Raw genomic sequence first — 16,622 nt, forward strand, 5'->3', positions numbered from 1 at the left:
AAAAAAAACCTCAAGGAAAATAATTTAACACAGAAAAAGCCTTGAGGGAGGAAAAAGAAAACAGAATTAAAGGAAAAGGTCCTATTTTTCTGCTACATTTGTGATGTAGTCCCTACTGTTCTTGAGTGCGATGGAGGCTGTTCAAGATTCTTCTCCCAGACCTTTAGACTCCACTTGTTGCTTCAAGCAATAATTTCCTTTTGTTTTTGTCAACCATTCTTGTCCTGCATCCTACCACCTGAAGTGAGCAATTCTTCTTAGATTTAATGCTTTCATCTTGTCCAAGCTTTCTCAATACTGGAGAAGTTTAAGATACTGCTTCTACCGTATGGGGCTATAATACATCTTTGTACATGTTTTGTCTTTGCGGAGGGTTTCAGTGTATGTAGATGATTGCTTATCAAAAAATCCCTCGAAATATTTGAGCCACCTCTGATTTATTTCCAGGAATAAGGTTATCCATCTTCAAGTTAATCCCCAGGCCTGAACACAAGTAACTAATTAAGTTACGCGTTGAGAACAAATGGAAAGCTTATTGTACAGAATATGTTTCACCAAGAAATAAGATGTGGAAGAACTGCAGGGAAAATAATGATATCATCAGTTGTCTGCACACAGATGGACATGCATTAGACCCATAATTACATGCTAATCTACATGTCTTTTCTCGTCTTATTTTTCTCCGTCATATACTTGGCCATATCATTCACCTCAGTGAAACAGAGAAAGTTCTAACAAAATGGCACCAACACAGGAAACTAGGAAGCTTATACACAAATTACAGATCAAGATGAGATGGCTGGATTAGTATTTAGGTGTTAGGAAAAGTTGCCCTTATCAGATAGGATCTCATGAATCAGGAAAAGCTTATTGTGATAATACAAGGAGAACGTAATATGATTCAGCTAGTGTGGTATGATACAAAGAAACCAATTTGAACTAAGATTTGGTTATCAATAAACTTAAAATCTTAGAGAATGTTTGTTAGTTACCTGAAGTCTGCCATCAGATGTTCCTAGAACCAAAATTTCTCCATCAGCGTCAACATCCATGCACTGAACCTTACAATTGGTTCCTATCTGAAGAGATCCAATGGCAGTCAGCTTATCCTTGGACCAAATCTCTAGTATTCCAGTTTTCGAACCCAAATATATCAATTCTCTGCTCATAGCCATAGATCGCACCTCTATCGAGGACTGTATAGATCCAACAAGGCTGTAATTTGAAGTACTCCATACCTGTAGCAGCAATAAGGTTTTAGGTAAACAGAGAAAAATCTCAAGTCAATATGAAAAACACCGAGGAAGAAAGAATCGACAAAAATTTCAGTTTCTTTTATAGGCAAACCATAACACGGGAAATATCATAAATGCATTAGGATGAAAGCAGCTCCTATTAAGTTTTATCAGGTTCTGAATAAAACAATAGTTCTAAATCATTCTTGCTCAACTCCTTTATTTGATTCAACACTTCAAAAACCTGTCAGTTTCGGTTGGTATTGGGTGATACGAGTTGGTGTATCACCGAAATTTTAATAACAAATCGAGACTTAAAACCTTGATTTAATCGAAACAGACATCTTATTAGGTAAGATCTTCAGACCAAGGGTTGGTAGGACAAGCAGAATTAAAGGAGATGTGACCAATAACTAAGCTCTTTCCCACACCTTAACTGATGCTCCATCAAGAAATGTGCCAGCTGAATAAAGTAACCCGTCACGTACTTGCACCGCATAGATAGGATTGTCTTTTCCCAACAACTTTTTCTTACCTGATAGAACAGTAGCTGATGTTTCAGTAGCCAAATCAATTTCCTGCAAGTTAAGGTTATGGTCAGTAGATGATACATAAAAAAGTCTCAAAACCAAGATTGTGACTGGATAAGAACATTGCTATAGTTGGCTTTGGAAATAACAAGGCAGTTTATTTTGAACAGTTGAGAAAAAAATGTCATAAACATAATCAATTAGAAGTTCCTCTAGTGATTGTTAAGATTTGCTTTTCATTTATGTTATACATTTTCTCAATGTTAACCTTATTTCAGTTGAAGTGAAAGCAAAGAAACTGTGCCATTAAAAGAGGTATTATGATAAATGAGAACCATGTGCATCATACAATGGATGCACAGACATCTATTTCTCTCGAAAACTAAAGGGGTGAAAACCCCAGATACAAATAAACATGCCAAGTACTTGGAGAGCACCTTCCAAGATTTGAAGGAGCTTGGTGAATAAACATGCATATGTTTGTTTTCCTGTATACAACAAATGTAAGAATTTTTTTTTTCTTGAGTGAATATTATTTAAAATATCAAGAAAGAGTTAACAATGATAGTGGAGCAAGTCAAACATGTTGGCTGGATAGATTGGTAATTAGAAAGAAAAAGAAAAAGAAAAGGAGAAGGCATACCTGAATACTGTTATCATTGCACCCACAATAAAGTTTCCCCTGTACAAGAGCCAAAGACCTCACATTCTTATTAGGGCTAAGAATCTTTGAGGCTCCTTTCCAAGATAATACCTATTTCATGAAAAATATGTTTGTGTTAAAGATTTTATTTGATGCATAGTAGACCTTTTTCAGTTATCTAAACCTTTGGATAAGACAATGTGACTATAAGAACAATGAATGACATTGATCATGACCGATTTTAGGGTGTCACCATATTTAAATAGTGTTGCAAAACAAAATTGACAAGCTAAATGCAAGAAGCTTAGACATATTAATGAAAATGGGAAGAGACAAAAGTCATACATAGTACCTTGACACCAGCTCCTTGTGGAGTGAAACAAACAATGGTATCTGCAACACTAAGATTACGCACAGGATCCTTCATATCAAAAGTTTCTGTACAATGTATCCATCCATCATGAACAGCCCAAACCTGCTCAAAATAGAGAGTTATTAAGAATGATGCAACGGTTCCTATGTGCATTAAAGAACAAATGCATACCCTTACGGTTTTGTCTAGTGACCCACTGTATAGTTTCTCTCCAGACTGTGAAATGGCCAAGCTGGTGACTGCCTTCGAGTGCTCATTTGTTTCATGCACCAGATGAAGAATACTCTCATCACCTTTCCAGACCTATATGACATTAACTATTAAATGTGGAACAATCATATATTATTGTGTGATCGATCATTGATGAATTTATTTTCTTGGCTTGTATATAATTCATAGAAGACATATGTCAAGCCACATGTACTTCTAGATGCTTGCAGTACTATGTCTCGACTTTATTTATAAGCTAAAATTCCCTGGCTTGGTTTCTATTGAATTCATAGGAGACCCATGTCAAGCTGTATCTAGCTTGACATGCTGCACCTTCACTGTCATATTCCTCAATTTAACTATCACTCCTAGATAGCATAATAAATAAAGCAAAAGAATGTAACATAATACTACTTGTAGGTTTTATTCTCATTTTACATGGGGATCTAAAATCAGAATTATGAAAGCTCATGTTGGACAAAGACTTGGCCTATATGAGAACATAGAGAAAACTAGAGTGAAGATCAGGCCAAGAAAATCACAAAGATTCCCTTGGATTTTATGATGATTCCTGATATTTTTTCAGGTTGCTCACATAAATGGGAATGGGGGGGGGTGGTGGGGGGGAAAGGAGAAACCTTTATTGTTCCATCGAGGTGCCCAGAGATTATCCTATTCTTGAAGCGTACTATTGAGAGAACTTCTCCATTTGTGCTGCAATCTACTTGCATCAACTCCTTATAGATCCACATATCCTTCTGCCAGAAATTTTAATGATTCAGTCAGTTTACAATAACGTATCGTTTTAAAAGAATGAACAAATAGGTTCTCACAATACTCGAGTCTTGGCCATCTGATAGAAGTTTTAGCATTTCATATGCTAAACCAGAGGATTTCTTAAGCTCTCTTAAGGTTTTCAATATGTCCTTAATGTGAAGAGTGAGATTGAGCAACCCTTCTGAAAATGCAATAACAACTTTGTTCAGCATTAGAAATGATCCAACATATGATAGAAAATAGCACCCAACTGAACACCACATTCTTATGTCAGCATGTCGTAAAAGCATAAAAGCAAAACTAAATCCAAGTGAACCATGCATTAAGTTGAAAGAAGAACAAGATTGCATTATGGAAAGTTTGGCATTATTTTCATGAATCAGAAGATCAGAAAGCAATAAAATGCTAGAGATTCAGTCATTGCTTGCATCCTGAGGACAAAATATAGCAGTCTATTATCTGCAGAAAAATAACAGACAGCTGTGGCTAACCTTCATCATGCATAAAGCTTCTCAAAGCAAGCATGGAAAGTGCTTTATCATCAGTATGCCTGGCAGACTTTAGAATTAAGATATATTGTTTCAGCAAGCAGACCCTTGCAGCTCCTCTGACCCCAGTATCAGGAAGAATAGAGAGCATATGACTGAGCCAGGTTGCAGAGATGAGACAAGCTGAGGACAGCTCAAGATTTCTGCTCTTCAAACCATCAGACAGAGCTTCAAATACAAGCCCAAACTCATGACTGACTAGAGCAAAGGCGATTTTCCTTTCCCATTCTTCAGCAGCCTTTTCTTCTTCCTACATGGCCCATGGAGAATCAGAGACAACAAATTGATAAACTAGGCAGAAATAAAACAGGACCAGTATAATGAATCACTGTAGCGTACAACCAAACTATTAAGCAGAAACATATCTAAGTGTGCATCAGTAGATTTTAGAGCAGAGCGTATCCACATGAAGGGTCTTCAATTTCATATAAAGTCCTCTGGAGCTATGACCACTCTCTGTACCATTTCTGAGTTCATAGAAAGAGTCTAGGACTCGATAGAGGAATGGAATGCATATATCAGATTACCTCCATATTGCCTTGTGGGTAAACAGCACAACACTATAGGCCTTATATGTAGTGTTTCCTCTTGATTAGGATGTCAGAAAGTAGCAAACCAAATACCAAAAAGCAATAACAACTATTCCTGGGAAGGAAGATAACAATATCTAACCAGATTGAGCTCAGTTCTTTCAGAAGCACTGCGAGTCTGCTCAGCTTCTTTTAATGCTCGGTAACCTTTTCTTATTCCAGTATGTTTTAAAAGAAGAGCTCGAGCAAGAGGCCTCCCAGAGGATGAAAATCTTCCCTGGAGAGCCAAGATCGTCTCAGCAGCTTTCAATTGTGTGCGAGGAAAATCTGCATTTCTGAGGCATGAAATGAGTGTGTCAACGGCTTCCTCACGATATATGCTCATCTTTCTTGGTTCCACCTGGTGGACCGAAAAACCTAGTTACTAACAAAAATTTACAGCATTAATCACAACGGTATTAAGCATGATGGTTGACATGCTAGTTTATTTACCATCTGTTATATGTTACAGATGGCAAAAGTCAGCATGGAAAACATGATTCTTAGTCATGTCCAATTTAACCATTTATAAGGGGGAAAAACATCAGGGAGGTTACCAAAAGATCAAGCTGGAGAAGAAGACCAGCGATAACAGGAGATTGATCCATCGAAGACGTTTGTAGGTAGACAAGAAGTGAATGCATCATGCTAAAAGCACCTCCTCCCTTAATGACATGAAGAAGCTGCTCATTGGACAACCTCCTGGAGAAAAATCAACAAGATCAGGAACAAATCTATTCACTTTGGTGGTCAAACTGTAGATGTTAAGGAGGTCTGCCCCAACTCTTTGGCAACAGTAATCAGATCTAGGTGGAGGGCACCCTGATATTTCTCATGAAACAAATGTGCTAATTAAGTCATAATTAATATTCAACATTGTAGAGATTGCAAACACGGAGAAATTACATGTTTCTAAAGCAAAAACAGTACAATAACTATTCACCACAGTTTAGTTCCAGCCTAAAGAAGAAATGGGGAAAAACTGAAGAAAGATACCTGTTGAGCTTCACCAACTCGAAAAGGAAGTGAACAATCTCAAAGCGGTCCACGTCATTCACAATGGCAAAGCTTTGCAGAACCGGTTCTAATTGTGCTTTGTCAGCGATTATCTTCCTGCAACGCCCATCCTCTGCAATGCATTTAATCAATATCCCGACTGCTGCAATCCTCTCCTCCACCATGTCAGCTTCCATGCTCAAGATAACTCTCTCGATTATTCCATCCGATATGATAGAGTGAAGAATCATGGACGAATCACTATTACCTTCTCTAAGAATCTGCCATAGGAGAAGAAGTGAAGCAGTCTTCGGATTCACACACATCTCAAGGAGTTCATCGTCATTCTTCTCGATGGCCCTCAAGAGGGCATCTGCCATATCCATTTCAACTAGACTCTCCCACCGAGGACTTAATAGAAATATCAAAACAGCTGCCTCCACCAATCCCTTCTTGAAGAGTGCAGCCATGCACTTCACATCTGAATCAACCCTGGTAAGTGTTTGAACAACAAACTTATCCTTTGTAGCCAGCTCGGCTAGCAGGAATATTGCGGCTCTTAAGACTTGCAGATCGACGGACTTGAACAAGATTTCAATGAAACCATTCACAGTTGCAGGTTTTGCGAGCATTGCTATGATCTCAGATTCTGGGCTGGTGTCTCTCCAGAGCTTCTCAATCTGCAGAACAGCCTTCTCAGACTCATCAAGAAACTCAGATGTGCAGAGGCATGATATCGCGAGACGAAGGTCACTAGCAGAGCCACCAACTGAAGCTTGGTATATGATGCTGGTCAATGAAGGTGAGCTCTGTGACATGTTTAGATCTCTTGCAATCTTCGGAGGGGAATTCTCCAACCTGTTAGGAGTTGAATATGGATTCTCTTCTACCCAACTGCCTATGAGTCTTTTAAGCACATAGTTGGTTTTGGGTAATTGAGAACTCTGGAGCTTTTGGCGTGTGATTGGGCATGTCGAGTTCCCACGGTCGAGCCATTCCTTGATAGCCCTCCGCTCGTAGGTCTGCCCGGTCTCAAGTGTAACAGGATCATCAAACAGGTTGCTTGTTATGGGGCAGACAAATTCCTTAGGAGGAGTTTGCTTATTGTAGGCAACAATGTTGTCAGAATCATCGATTTGAGGACTGGGATAACTAATAAAAGAGAAAGAAAGTATGAGAAAGACTTTTCATGTTCTGAGGGAGGGTTGTAGCAAGCTAATGGAGTGGATATATCATAAAAGGGATGGTAACAGACTTCATGATATATATTATCTGTGAGAAATTTTAGGAAAAAGGGTCCAATATTGTCAAAAGAAATTAAACTATGTTGAATTAAATGTTCTGTTTTTGACTCTAAAGGGGAGATGATAATACAAGAGGTGGTTCTCTTACTGAGATTTTTAGAGCGTACCATGAAGATTCTGCAGAGTCTTGTGCATGCCTCTGAAACTGGATTCCATTTGTTTGCAATGATGCTGTGTATGTGTTTCTTTCCTAAAGGACAAGAAACATAAACAAAGTCAAAATGAGGAACATTGGTAGATCAGCCAACTATGACAAACAAGAATGTTGTTATCGTTAGCATCAAAGATCTTGACCTTTATATCAAAATCAATCTCAGAAGAAGAGTAATCCAAATTGTCATCAGAAGAATAATATGGTCCAGAAGTAGAAACCCAGTTATCTTCAGCAGTTCTGTGATCACTTGATGGTAGCCTGATGAGGACATCTGGGGATACCCTTTGAGGATATGACGGTGGAGCTTTTGTGTCGTTCACTTGGACTCTGCTATTTTGCCTTATAAAGAATTCAACTGATTGATCTGCTTCTGCCCAAATTGGCTAACAATTTCAAACATTAAAGTTAGTTCTTTAAATATTAAATGAAATCTACGACCAGAAGAACGAAAAGGCCGGTCACTTATTCATTGTGACTTTAAATCCATGTATAGAAAAGACAACAAACAAAGGACATGGATAAAGCATTCAAATAGAAAGCACACAACCTAGAAGTTCTGACTTAAGCAATGATAAGATCATGGCAAAGAACAAGACACCAATTCACAAACTAATCCAACAGAGTTATCCAGAAGTACACCAATAACCATATCATCTGACATAAAAGTAATCATATCCTTGCTACTAAACATATATTCATCTGGTGGCAATAATAAGTTCTTTATAAACACATAACCATCATAGGAGCTTCTGAATTCCACACAGCCCAAGTAAAACACTAATGTTATTGGGAAATAATTACACTGAGGTCATACTTGTGGGATTGTGTAAACCATGCTAAAGAGAACTCTCACAAGTTGCTTAACAATAGACCTTGAGAATCAGAATTCCTCATTTATAGAATGAACTCTAAGAAGGTGATAAAGACCACAGTAGACTGAAACAGGAAGATAAAATCGATGTTAAATCGATGTTTCGATAGTGTAATTAACAAAATGATTAGCTTAGAAAGAAAGAAGAAAGATAGATACATTATACCGTCCGTCCCTTAGTCCGATCGCTGCCCTTGCTGCCAACTCCTCTTCTACCTCAATCACCTCATCGGGTCTCCTTTCCTCACAGCTAGCTCTCGTCAGAACCAGCTGCGGCGGCGCCAGGACCAGCGGTCCTCCATCGCCCATTTCTACTACCTCCTTCAGATACTCTGCATAAACCTTGCAATTAGCATCAAGAACCTCCTCGTAACCCCTCTCCAGCTCCTTCAACCTCCCCGCTTGGCCGTCGCTCATCCTCGACAGTAGGCTCATGGCGGCTACCGCCTCCACCGACCGCTCGTCATCGCCCTCATCGTTGGCTGCCGGCGGGCATCCGAACCGGAGGGAAGTGGTGGTAAGGATGCGCGACCGCTGGTCCGCGAACCAGTGGAGTACCGGTAGGAGGTGGGGGAGGAAGAGGGCCTCGAAGACCTCGGGCGCGACCTCGTGGCGGGAGAGGGCGGGATCGAGGGAGAAGAGATCGAGGAGGGCGAGAGCGGCGGCCGCGGCCCGGCCGCGGAGGGCGTGGGCGAGGGCGAGGAGGAGGGCGGAAAGAGGGTTTCGGCCAGAGACCGAGAGGAGGATCTTATCGGCCGCGTCCGAGGCGGCGGCGGAGGGGGAGGAGTCGAGGGCGTGGGACAGAAGGGAGAGGGCTCGCAGGGAGGCGGGAGAGGCGGAGGAGACGGTCCGGCGAGCAGAGGAGATGATGCGGTGTCGGAGATCGGGATTCGACAGGGCTTCATCAAGGAAGGCGGTGGTGTGACGGAGGACAACAGCAGTGGACGGGACGGTCATCGTCACCACGGATTCGGTGAGCGGAAGCGTGGGCGGCTGGCTGCGAACCGCTTGCTTCAATATTTGTGCAGGAGCGGTGATGCGGCTGATTCTCAAATGCCCCCAATTCCTACGTTAATTACCGACAAAAAGAAAGCACATTGCTAGGCGTAGGGGTATCGAAGTCATTTAATTATATTTAAACCACAGAGGCAAACGCAAGCGCCGCGGCTGCAGGGGCAGGCAACGGCCGGCTGCAGCACGTGGCGTGGAACCATTGGATAGTTTGGACCGCCAACTTATAGGAGAGTCATCCGGTAGTACGGTTCTGCCACGTAGCATCGTTGATTTTTATCTTCGGCAGTAATATTACTTCTTCGCCCTTTTGAACCGGTCATAGGCCGGCCAAAGACGTTATCCCTTTCCCTTCGCCTTACGTAGCTTGGAAAATGATAGAAGAACATAGTTAAGCCATAATTATTCTGCAAAGACAGAAAAGCTGCGTCCATCCCTGCAATGTTGGTGTGGCAACTCTATGTTCTTCATGTCCCTGATGTTGCCTGAATCAAAGAAAAATGAAACGATTTAGCTTTGTTTGCAATGAATGATACGACGATTTTAGCTTCTTTACTATATAGTTTCTTCTTCTTATTTTCACACATGAATTCTCAGAAGATATTAAAGGTGCAAACATCTAAAACAATTATGGCAAGCAACTCACAGGGCAGCTCATTGATTATTTACACAAGAACTAGAGAAGAGTCTTCAATATTGTGACAAGAAAAATCAGCAATAAAGCTCATGAATTAAGCTATAGAGAGAAGATTGGGTTGTGAATGATCGGGAAATCATCCATTTGAGCTTGGAATTAGTAGTCATTTTTGTAAGGCACCTGTATCACATTCCTCTGGAACTAATCCAGCAGTCTTGCACCGAATCGATATCGTTTCATTTCAGATTTGATGAGTTCTTGCCAACAACAACCGAGTTCTTGATTCCACAGCTCTGAAGGTTTGTGGCAAAGAACGCACTAAAGCGTGTTTTCACCACCTTGTAGTCCTCATTCTTGATGACAAGTCCATCGACTAGTTAAGCTTCCACTGCTCTAAAAATATAGCAGGCAACAAAGTAAAGAAAACTGGTTCCGAATCAGCTGATAAAAAGTTGTGACCGTCCAATATGAATCTGAGAACAAAAGCAGAAATGTTCTAAACTTGATCTCATCCAGACTTGGAACCGAAGAGGATGCTTTCCTTTCAGTTGGTATCAGATGCTGGTCTGAAGCATCCGTAAATATTGTGGGAAAACTGTAGATTTGCATGGGTGCATGCCTCGCTCAGATATCTCTTTAACTAGAACTAAACTAAGCTAAGGAAGAGTGATCAACCCGGGATATCCTCTTCAACCCGAATCTTGATGCACTGGTCGCATTAGATCAGATCAAACGTGATCAATATTATCTGGGGATAAGGTGGCATAAAACATAATATTCTAGGAGATAAAATTATTACAAATATACCTTTTTGGTAATTACTAATATATTTAAAATACATATCAATCATATTGGATTATTCTCCTAATTAATTCATGTGGCAAGTGTTTGTGAGGATTAGAAATACTAATTTATACATTAACTGAAATATTAAATTGAGATTTTTGAGTCGTGGGATGAGGATGATTTGGGTAAGAACATACCCATCAATTTTAGCTTAACAACACCTTGTTAGCTCAACCATTGCGAGAAACAAATAGTTCAGGCTGGCAAACCGACATGACATGGTGCATCAGAATACATCTTCTGTCAACATCACGAGTGCCATCTAATTGCTTTCAGATGCTGGAAGAAACGAGATGGACACAATGAACTATGTAAAACCATGTCATCTTCAGTCTCTCTCTCTCTCTCTCTCTCTCTCTCTCTCTCTCTCTGCTTGGATGTTACTTTACCTTTGTTCATGTCAAGAGAGACAACTCTGGTTGCTCATAGAACCATTACGCTTAATTGTACAAGTGCATGAAGATATATTAGGGGACATTCTTACAAACGAAGATAGCAAATCACACATCAAATGTTAACAGGATCTACATAATTGCATAATGAAACATCACAGCTGCAACCATTCTTGCAGTGTCGGTGTAGCCACTCCTATATTTTTCATATCTCTGATGTTATCTGATTCAAGAAAGAATCAACAAAAGAAAAAGAAAAGAAAAGTTATAGCAGGAAGAAAACACATCCTTATATAGCTGATCAAAGGCAGGTGGAACTTTTAAAGAAAAGTATTAGTTGTATGATGCAAGCCGAATGTTTTGGAAGAGTTATTCAAGCGAGTAATGCAGGAATTAGCCAAAATGGTCACCCAATTTAAGTTGGGTTAATTATTTTTAAAAGCTGATTGGATGATAAAACAGAAAATCACAAGAAAGAAATAAAAACTTAACCTTGTTTCTAATTGTCTGATGTTTTTAACTCAGTTATATTCTTGGACCTCTTTTAGCTTCTCAAAGTCTCTGTTCTTTTACTCGTATTCATTCACCATTTCACTGAACGTTCAAGGATCCTAATGGTGCAAATATCAAAACTATTGCAGATTCTCATGTTTGTTAGCAACATAGCTTATATCTATTATTAAGAATGGATTTCAATGGTGTTGCAGTTACATTCAAACATATCTAGTAAAAAAGCTTCAAGACATCAATATGGTACAAGTACCGACAGACAAGAGGCAGACAAAGGAACTCACCATAGTGAATTTGAGGAGTAGCAGCAGCTGTTGCATCTACAATGACAGTTACATGATGGTAATCTAGAGCAACAGCATCAAATACAGTTTGCCTGATACAATTTGGGGTTTGAACTCCTGCGCACAAGAGGACGTTCAATAAGAACTTTATCTTAGGAAAGAAAAAGGTCTAAAAAGTAGAAACGGAGATGCTGTTGCAATATTTCATGTCACTAAGAACTGTTGCACTATCAAACAGTTCAATAAGAACTTTGCAATGTGCATGTGCAATAGTTGTAATATTTCAGGTTCAAGTTATTCTTACCGACAACAACCAAACTCTTGATTCCACAGCTCTGCAGAAGAGAATGAAGATGTGTGGCAAAAAATGCACTAAAGCGTGTCTTCACCAACTTATAGTCTCTGTCTTTGATTACAAGCCCATCAACTAGTTCTGCACCCTTGCAACCCTTTGCTGTTGGCCCTTTACCATCAGAATAGAAGTGCCTGCGGAAAAGCTCAACGTCTCTTCCTAAAGGGTCATGTTCTCGAACAACCTACAACGATTTTATATTTAGCCTTCTTTGCTCAGAAAGATATAACACAACAAAACATGGAAAATCTTTCAAAATCTGCTGATGAGATACGACTGTTGAACTTGAATTGGGAACCACTAACCATTTGGTTCCATTCGACTATTAATATACATAAATGAAATGTTCTAAGCTGTCATTGCTTCAAACTCTACATATTTATGCTTCAAAACATCTCCCATGTACTCACTCAGAAAACCCTGGCCCTTAAACTTGTTGCATCAATGAAAACACCGACACACTCTACTGCTGAGTTAATGATTCACAATTGGAAACTATGATAGGTGATACGGTATATGTTGGGCCCTAGCCACGTCACCACCGACACCCCATCACACCACCGCCAGGTCAGCAGGAGAAGCTCTCCCACGCGCCGGCCAGGACCCGTACCAAGGCATTCCTCGGTACGTCCCGTCCCCGAAAGCATAGTTAAATGACTTCCGACATCGGCCCGTGGACCAGGCCGTGCTGACTCATCAGCCACGACGCATCAATTCCTCAACAATAGGCATTATCATAGTTTGATGATAACAATGAATAGATAGACTCAAATCATGCCACAATTTTCATGTATTGTGCTTATCATGAATTTTAACTTTGTCGGAAAGATTGATCAACTTCTACATCATCTAATATTGACCTTAGTTATAACCAAAACATAGACTATATTGTGACACCTCTGCCTGGTAGAGCAAGAAAGGAAGTATTTACATGGTATCAATTATTAGTGCGACTTAAATAACAAACTTGAGACTATTTTCCCTCCGGTCTTTGACTCTACCATAAACTCTATGACACAAATTGTGTGCATCCAAGCTCATACATTTCGTCGACATGGTCTTCCAGTGCAAACAACCTAATTCATGGCAAATATGTAGCAGAAGAGCACGTCTTCCTCTCAGATGATATTTCTCGCATCACTCACTGCAGGGTTTCTTTCTATTTGATCTGCAATTCGTCATCTTTAATGCTTAAAATGGAGAATGAACTTGCAACCTCGACTAATATGTAAATAATTGAATCTATCGACCATCAAACCATAACGGATCCGAAAAAGCAAAGAACGAAACAATAGACGACGAATAGCACAATAGCAACAACAACGACGGACCCAAATCACCAAAATGCCACGCTCCCGGGCGATTGCTACGGCCTGGATCACGGATGCGACGATAGCTTCGCCGCCGGAAACAATAAACTGGCTCCCCGTCTCCGGCAGCACGAAATCGTTCTGGAAATCGAAGTGAAACGATCATGAGGATCCAAGAAATCGAAGAGGAACCAACCCTCCCGGCAAAAAAGGGTTCCCCGTGCCCCTGCCTGCATATCGATGACGAGCATCGCCGTCTCGCTCCAATTCGGCGCCGCCATCGCCCTCCTCGCTCTCCCCTTCGATCGAGACGACGAGGCTCGACCCCTTCCCGAACCACCGAAGCCAAGAAACCGATAGAAGTGAGCGTAGTAGAGTCATCCCGCAGAGGATAACGAGAGACAAAGGGCGGGCCCCACACCCAGTCGGCCGCGACTCGCTTAACGGATTCGAACCCGATGTTGACACGACCTGATCCAACCCGAACCCAAACCCGTAGGATAAGGATTTGGGGGTAATTTTTTAATTAAAAATGACGTCATAATATTTTATTTATTTGTAAAAATGAATATCTTATACGCCTAATAAATATGCCATATTGTATTATTAACAGTAAACATCCGACCAAGACATTTGGGATTTGTAACTGATTTATAACTATATACACTAAATTATTTTGTTTAAACAAAATTAAGCACCTGATTTGTTTGTGAAAACTTGAATCATTTCGAATAAAGATTACTTTTCGAACAAGAAGAAAAAGTCATTATCTTCTAATCTTATAAACTATATTAGAATATATGTTATTACTAAATAGGATACTAGATCTTTCAATAATTAATTATATTATTCATGTATCCAATAAAAAATAAAAAAATTATTTGCTTCTTGTTCTAATTTATTATTTGTTTCATAATATTTTGCTTGCTACTTAAATATTCAATCTTTTTGTAAATTAGTCTTGGTTTAGGGTAAACACCTGATTTAACAGGGTTATAATTTAAATATGCAATGAGTAACTCCAAAGATTAGGCACTCGAAGAACTAATACATCTGTTTATATTTACCCACAAATTATATTGCTTACTACTATGATTGAAGAAGCCGACAACCATGGTAGATGATGTTTCGGAGAAGGCCAAAATTGAAACCCTAATTAGCATCCAAGAGATTGCTCATCACACTGCAGGAAAGATTTACATCATGGAATTCTAAATCTAATTTCAAGCAGGGTTAAAGAAAGCATGTCTTTCGATCTCTTGGCTGGATAGGAATCCATAACACCGTTAGCAACCAGCCTTCGATCTTGCAGAGTGACTGCTAATGATGTTATGCCCAGGCGAAGAACTTGCGAGCCTCATCAGAATCCCCCACCGAGAGTTGGAGCCCAGAAACCAGCGCCGTCATCACTCCCGACATGCATGGTGAAAGAGACAGGGACCAGGCACAGACCTCGGCTCCTTAGGTCCTTCTTCGCCTCATCATTTCGTTCCTGTCGTGACGAAAAATGCAAGCAAAGCAATCACTTCTTTGGGATCGATCGATCTAATTCGAAACAGCTCGTATCAGTTGCAGCTTCCGAGCTACGCAAAGTACCTGATCTTGTGGCCCGCTTTTGTTCTTGCCGCTGCCGTTTGAACTCTGCATGTCCCAGGAAAGATATAATAGGCAGTAATCAGTGTCGCGAATATTAAAGTGCGGTTTCAAGCTGTAAAGTTGATGCAACTTTGTTCCTCCATTGCCTTTATGTTGTAAAGGAGCTTTAGCTAATTCACTTCTTTACTTCGTAGTACAGCGTTAAGATAGTTTTCAAGGTGGGAAGAGATCCAAGGTGATATACCTGGCCAGGGTCTTCTGAGAATAAACAACTCATGTTCCCCTGTGCCTGAGAACAATACCAATGTGGTTAAGGAACATTAACTACTTGCGAGTTATCATGCCGCACCATTGACTTCTTCTGAGGGGAAAGAAGAATAGATTTTGACCTAAAGCAACATATGAATGAAGAAGAAGAAGAAGAAGAAGAAGGTACACTCTTGGAAAGATGAAGCCGAAGAGATATGGATAGTTATCTTTCATTAGTTCTCGGGCAATGCTACGTAGGGAAGGTTTCTTATAGGCCCTACTTTATTAACCATGCAAGCAAAACTAAAGCATTCAAAGTTACATACGAAAGAAGGTTTCTCTGGACAAGACCATAGTTGGAAGCAAGCAATCAATAGCAATGATCCTCTTAATATAAACTTTGTCCAGAATAATCTTCGAAAAGATTTCAGACTTGCGCTGCTACCATGAAGTGCTATTTATGTGAGTGTTGATATCAATGTACATGTGTGTTTGCGCTTGCATGTGTTTGTGTAAGTTTGTCAGACTTCGTGCATGCGTGCCTGGGTGAGAGGGAGAGAGAGAGAGAGGTGGGGAATGGAGTATAATTACTTACAGGCAGCCTCATGTTCCCTGATCCACTGCTCAGGTACGGGGAGCTCAGAGCCTACATGAAAGAAAGGGATGTTTCAGAGATTGAGAAATCTCAAACACATGACTTTACAAGACACCAATAACTAGAAGATACTACATAAAACAAACAGTAATGCCATATGTATGCTGTCACTAGCTTTTCCTGCGTGCTCGTAGCAGCACACCCTCCCTTTCCTTTTAACTTCACTAGGGAGGAGAGAGAGAGAGAGAGAATTAGACCTCAATCTGACACTGGAGGAATCTGATGTAGCCGATGGCTTCTTGCAATACAGACGCGGTGTCAGTCTGAAAAGGAGTTCATGTCAGAGCTCCCGTATTCGAGCAACAAAGCAAAAGAAGCAAAAACCTATATACAAAAGTACTCGAATCGTTTCCATCGGTAAAAGAAATTGGAACCTTAAAAATTACTGCGTAATCTCCACATAAACTTGAGAAGCTGTATCGGCTTCTGGTGTAATACCTTTCCGAATGGCGAGACTAACTGGTGAAGTGCTGTTATTCTATCCCCTAACTTCTCCTTCCTCACCTGAAACCGAACATTTCATCGCTGACTGAAGCTTTGGACGCTATCATTATCTTCACATGATAGATT

At 40.3% G+C, this 16,622-nt stretch overlaps 3 protein-coding genes across 6 annotated transcripts in view; all 3 read right to left on the bottom strand.

The window, feature by feature from the left end:
- Positions 1–193: 193 nt before the first annotated feature.
- Positions 194–9,204, bottom strand: LOC103968928 (putative E3 ubiquitin-protein ligase LIN). Of its 2 annotated transcripts, none has more exons than XM_065087759.1 (15): positions 8,370–9,204; positions 7,480–7,722; positions 7,293–7,375; positions 5,882–7,033; positions 5,443–5,587; positions 4,989–5,246; positions 4,260–4,566; positions 3,825–3,949; positions 3,630–3,749; positions 2,959–3,084; positions 2,761–2,883; positions 2,409–2,519; positions 1,667–1,813; positions 993–1,238; positions 194–483 (listed from the first exon to the last, which is right to left on the bottom strand). In XM_065087759.1, the coding sequence occupies exons 1-15, from the start codon at positions 9,165–9,167 to the stop codon at positions 466–468; spliced, it is 4,002 nt and encodes a 1,333-aa protein (XP_064943831.1). In that variant the 5' UTR covers positions 9,168–9,204; the 3' UTR covers positions 194–465. The 2 variants fall into 2 exon arrangements, with proteins under 2 accessions (XP_064943831.1, XP_009380565.2); XM_009382290.3 differs by having other exon boundaries at positions 2,953–3,084.
- Positions 9,205–11,148: 1,944 nt separating this feature from the next.
- LOC135596068 (probable inactive nicotinamidase At3g16190) lies at positions 11,149–13,938 on the bottom strand. The gene is made up of 5 exons (XM_065087761.1): positions 13,783–13,938; positions 13,574–13,693; positions 12,195–12,426; positions 11,891–12,007; positions 11,149–11,319 (listed from the first exon to the last, which is right to left on the bottom strand). Exons 1-5 carry the CDS (start codon positions 13,831–13,833, stop codon positions 11,252–11,254), a joined length of 588 nt encoding a protein of 195 aa, XP_064943833.1. The 5' UTR covers positions 13,834–13,938; the 3' UTR covers positions 11,149–11,251.
- Positions 13,939–14,580: 642 nt separating this feature from the next.
- LOC103968931 (transcription factor bHLH68) overlaps positions 14,581–16,622 on the bottom strand; it is a 3,291-nt gene continuing 1,249 nt past the window's right edge. For 2 of the 3 annotated variants that reach the window (XM_009382293.3, XM_009382292.3), the window contains exons 4-9: positions 16,491–16,556; positions 16,250–16,315; positions 15,993–16,043; positions 15,393–15,437; positions 15,149–15,193; positions 14,581–15,044 (exon numbers count right to left, since the gene is read on the bottom strand). In XM_009382293.3, coding sequence (XP_009380568.1) covers positions 14,913–15,044; positions 15,149–15,193; positions 15,393–15,437; positions 15,993–16,043; positions 16,250–16,315; positions 16,491–16,556 — 405 coding nt within the window. In that variant the 3' untranslated portion in view covers positions 14,581–14,912. The remainder of the gene's footprint in view (positions 15,045–15,148; positions 15,194–15,392; positions 15,438–15,992; positions 16,044–16,249; positions 16,316–16,490; positions 16,557–16,622) is intronic. The other variant, XM_009382295.3, reaches the window with a different exon arrangement.

Source organism: Musa acuminata, chromosome BXJ1-10, assembly GCF_036884655.1.
Source record: "Musa acuminata AAA Group cultivar baxijiao chromosome BXJ1-10, Cavendish_Baxijiao_AAA, whole genome shotgun sequence".
In the NCBI taxonomy this organism is placed as follows: domain Eukaryota; kingdom Viridiplantae; phylum Streptophyta; class Magnoliopsida; order Zingiberales; family Musaceae; genus Musa; species Musa acuminata.

Excerpts from the sequence above, each read along its gene's own strand:
- LOC135596068 (XM_065087761.1), bottom strand. The coding sequence starts at position 13,833 with ATGGCGGCGCCGAATTGGAGCGAGACGGCGATGCTCGTCATCGATATG. Across the intron at positions 13,694-13,782 it reads TGCTCGTCATCGATATGCAG|AACGATTTCGTGCTGCCGGA; the intron begins GCAGGGGCACGG and ends TTCGATTTCCAG. Across the intron at positions 11,320-11,890 it reads TACTCCTCAAATTCACTATG|ATAACATCAGAGATATGAAA; the intron begins GTGAGTTCCTTT and ends TTCTTGAATCAG.
- LOC103968928 (XM_009382290.3), bottom strand. The coding sequence starts at position 9,167 with ATGACCGTCCCGTCCACTGCTGTTGTCCTCCGTCACACCACCGCCTTC. Across the intron at positions 7,034-7,292 it reads GACTCTGCAGAATCTTCATG|TTATCCCAGTCCTCAAATCG; the intron begins GTACGCTCTAAA and ends CTCTTTTATTAG. Across the intron at positions 5,588-5,881 it reads GAGTTGGTGAAGCTCAACAG|GAGGTTGTCCAATGAGCAGC; the intron begins GTATCTTTCTTC and ends ATTTTTCTCCAG.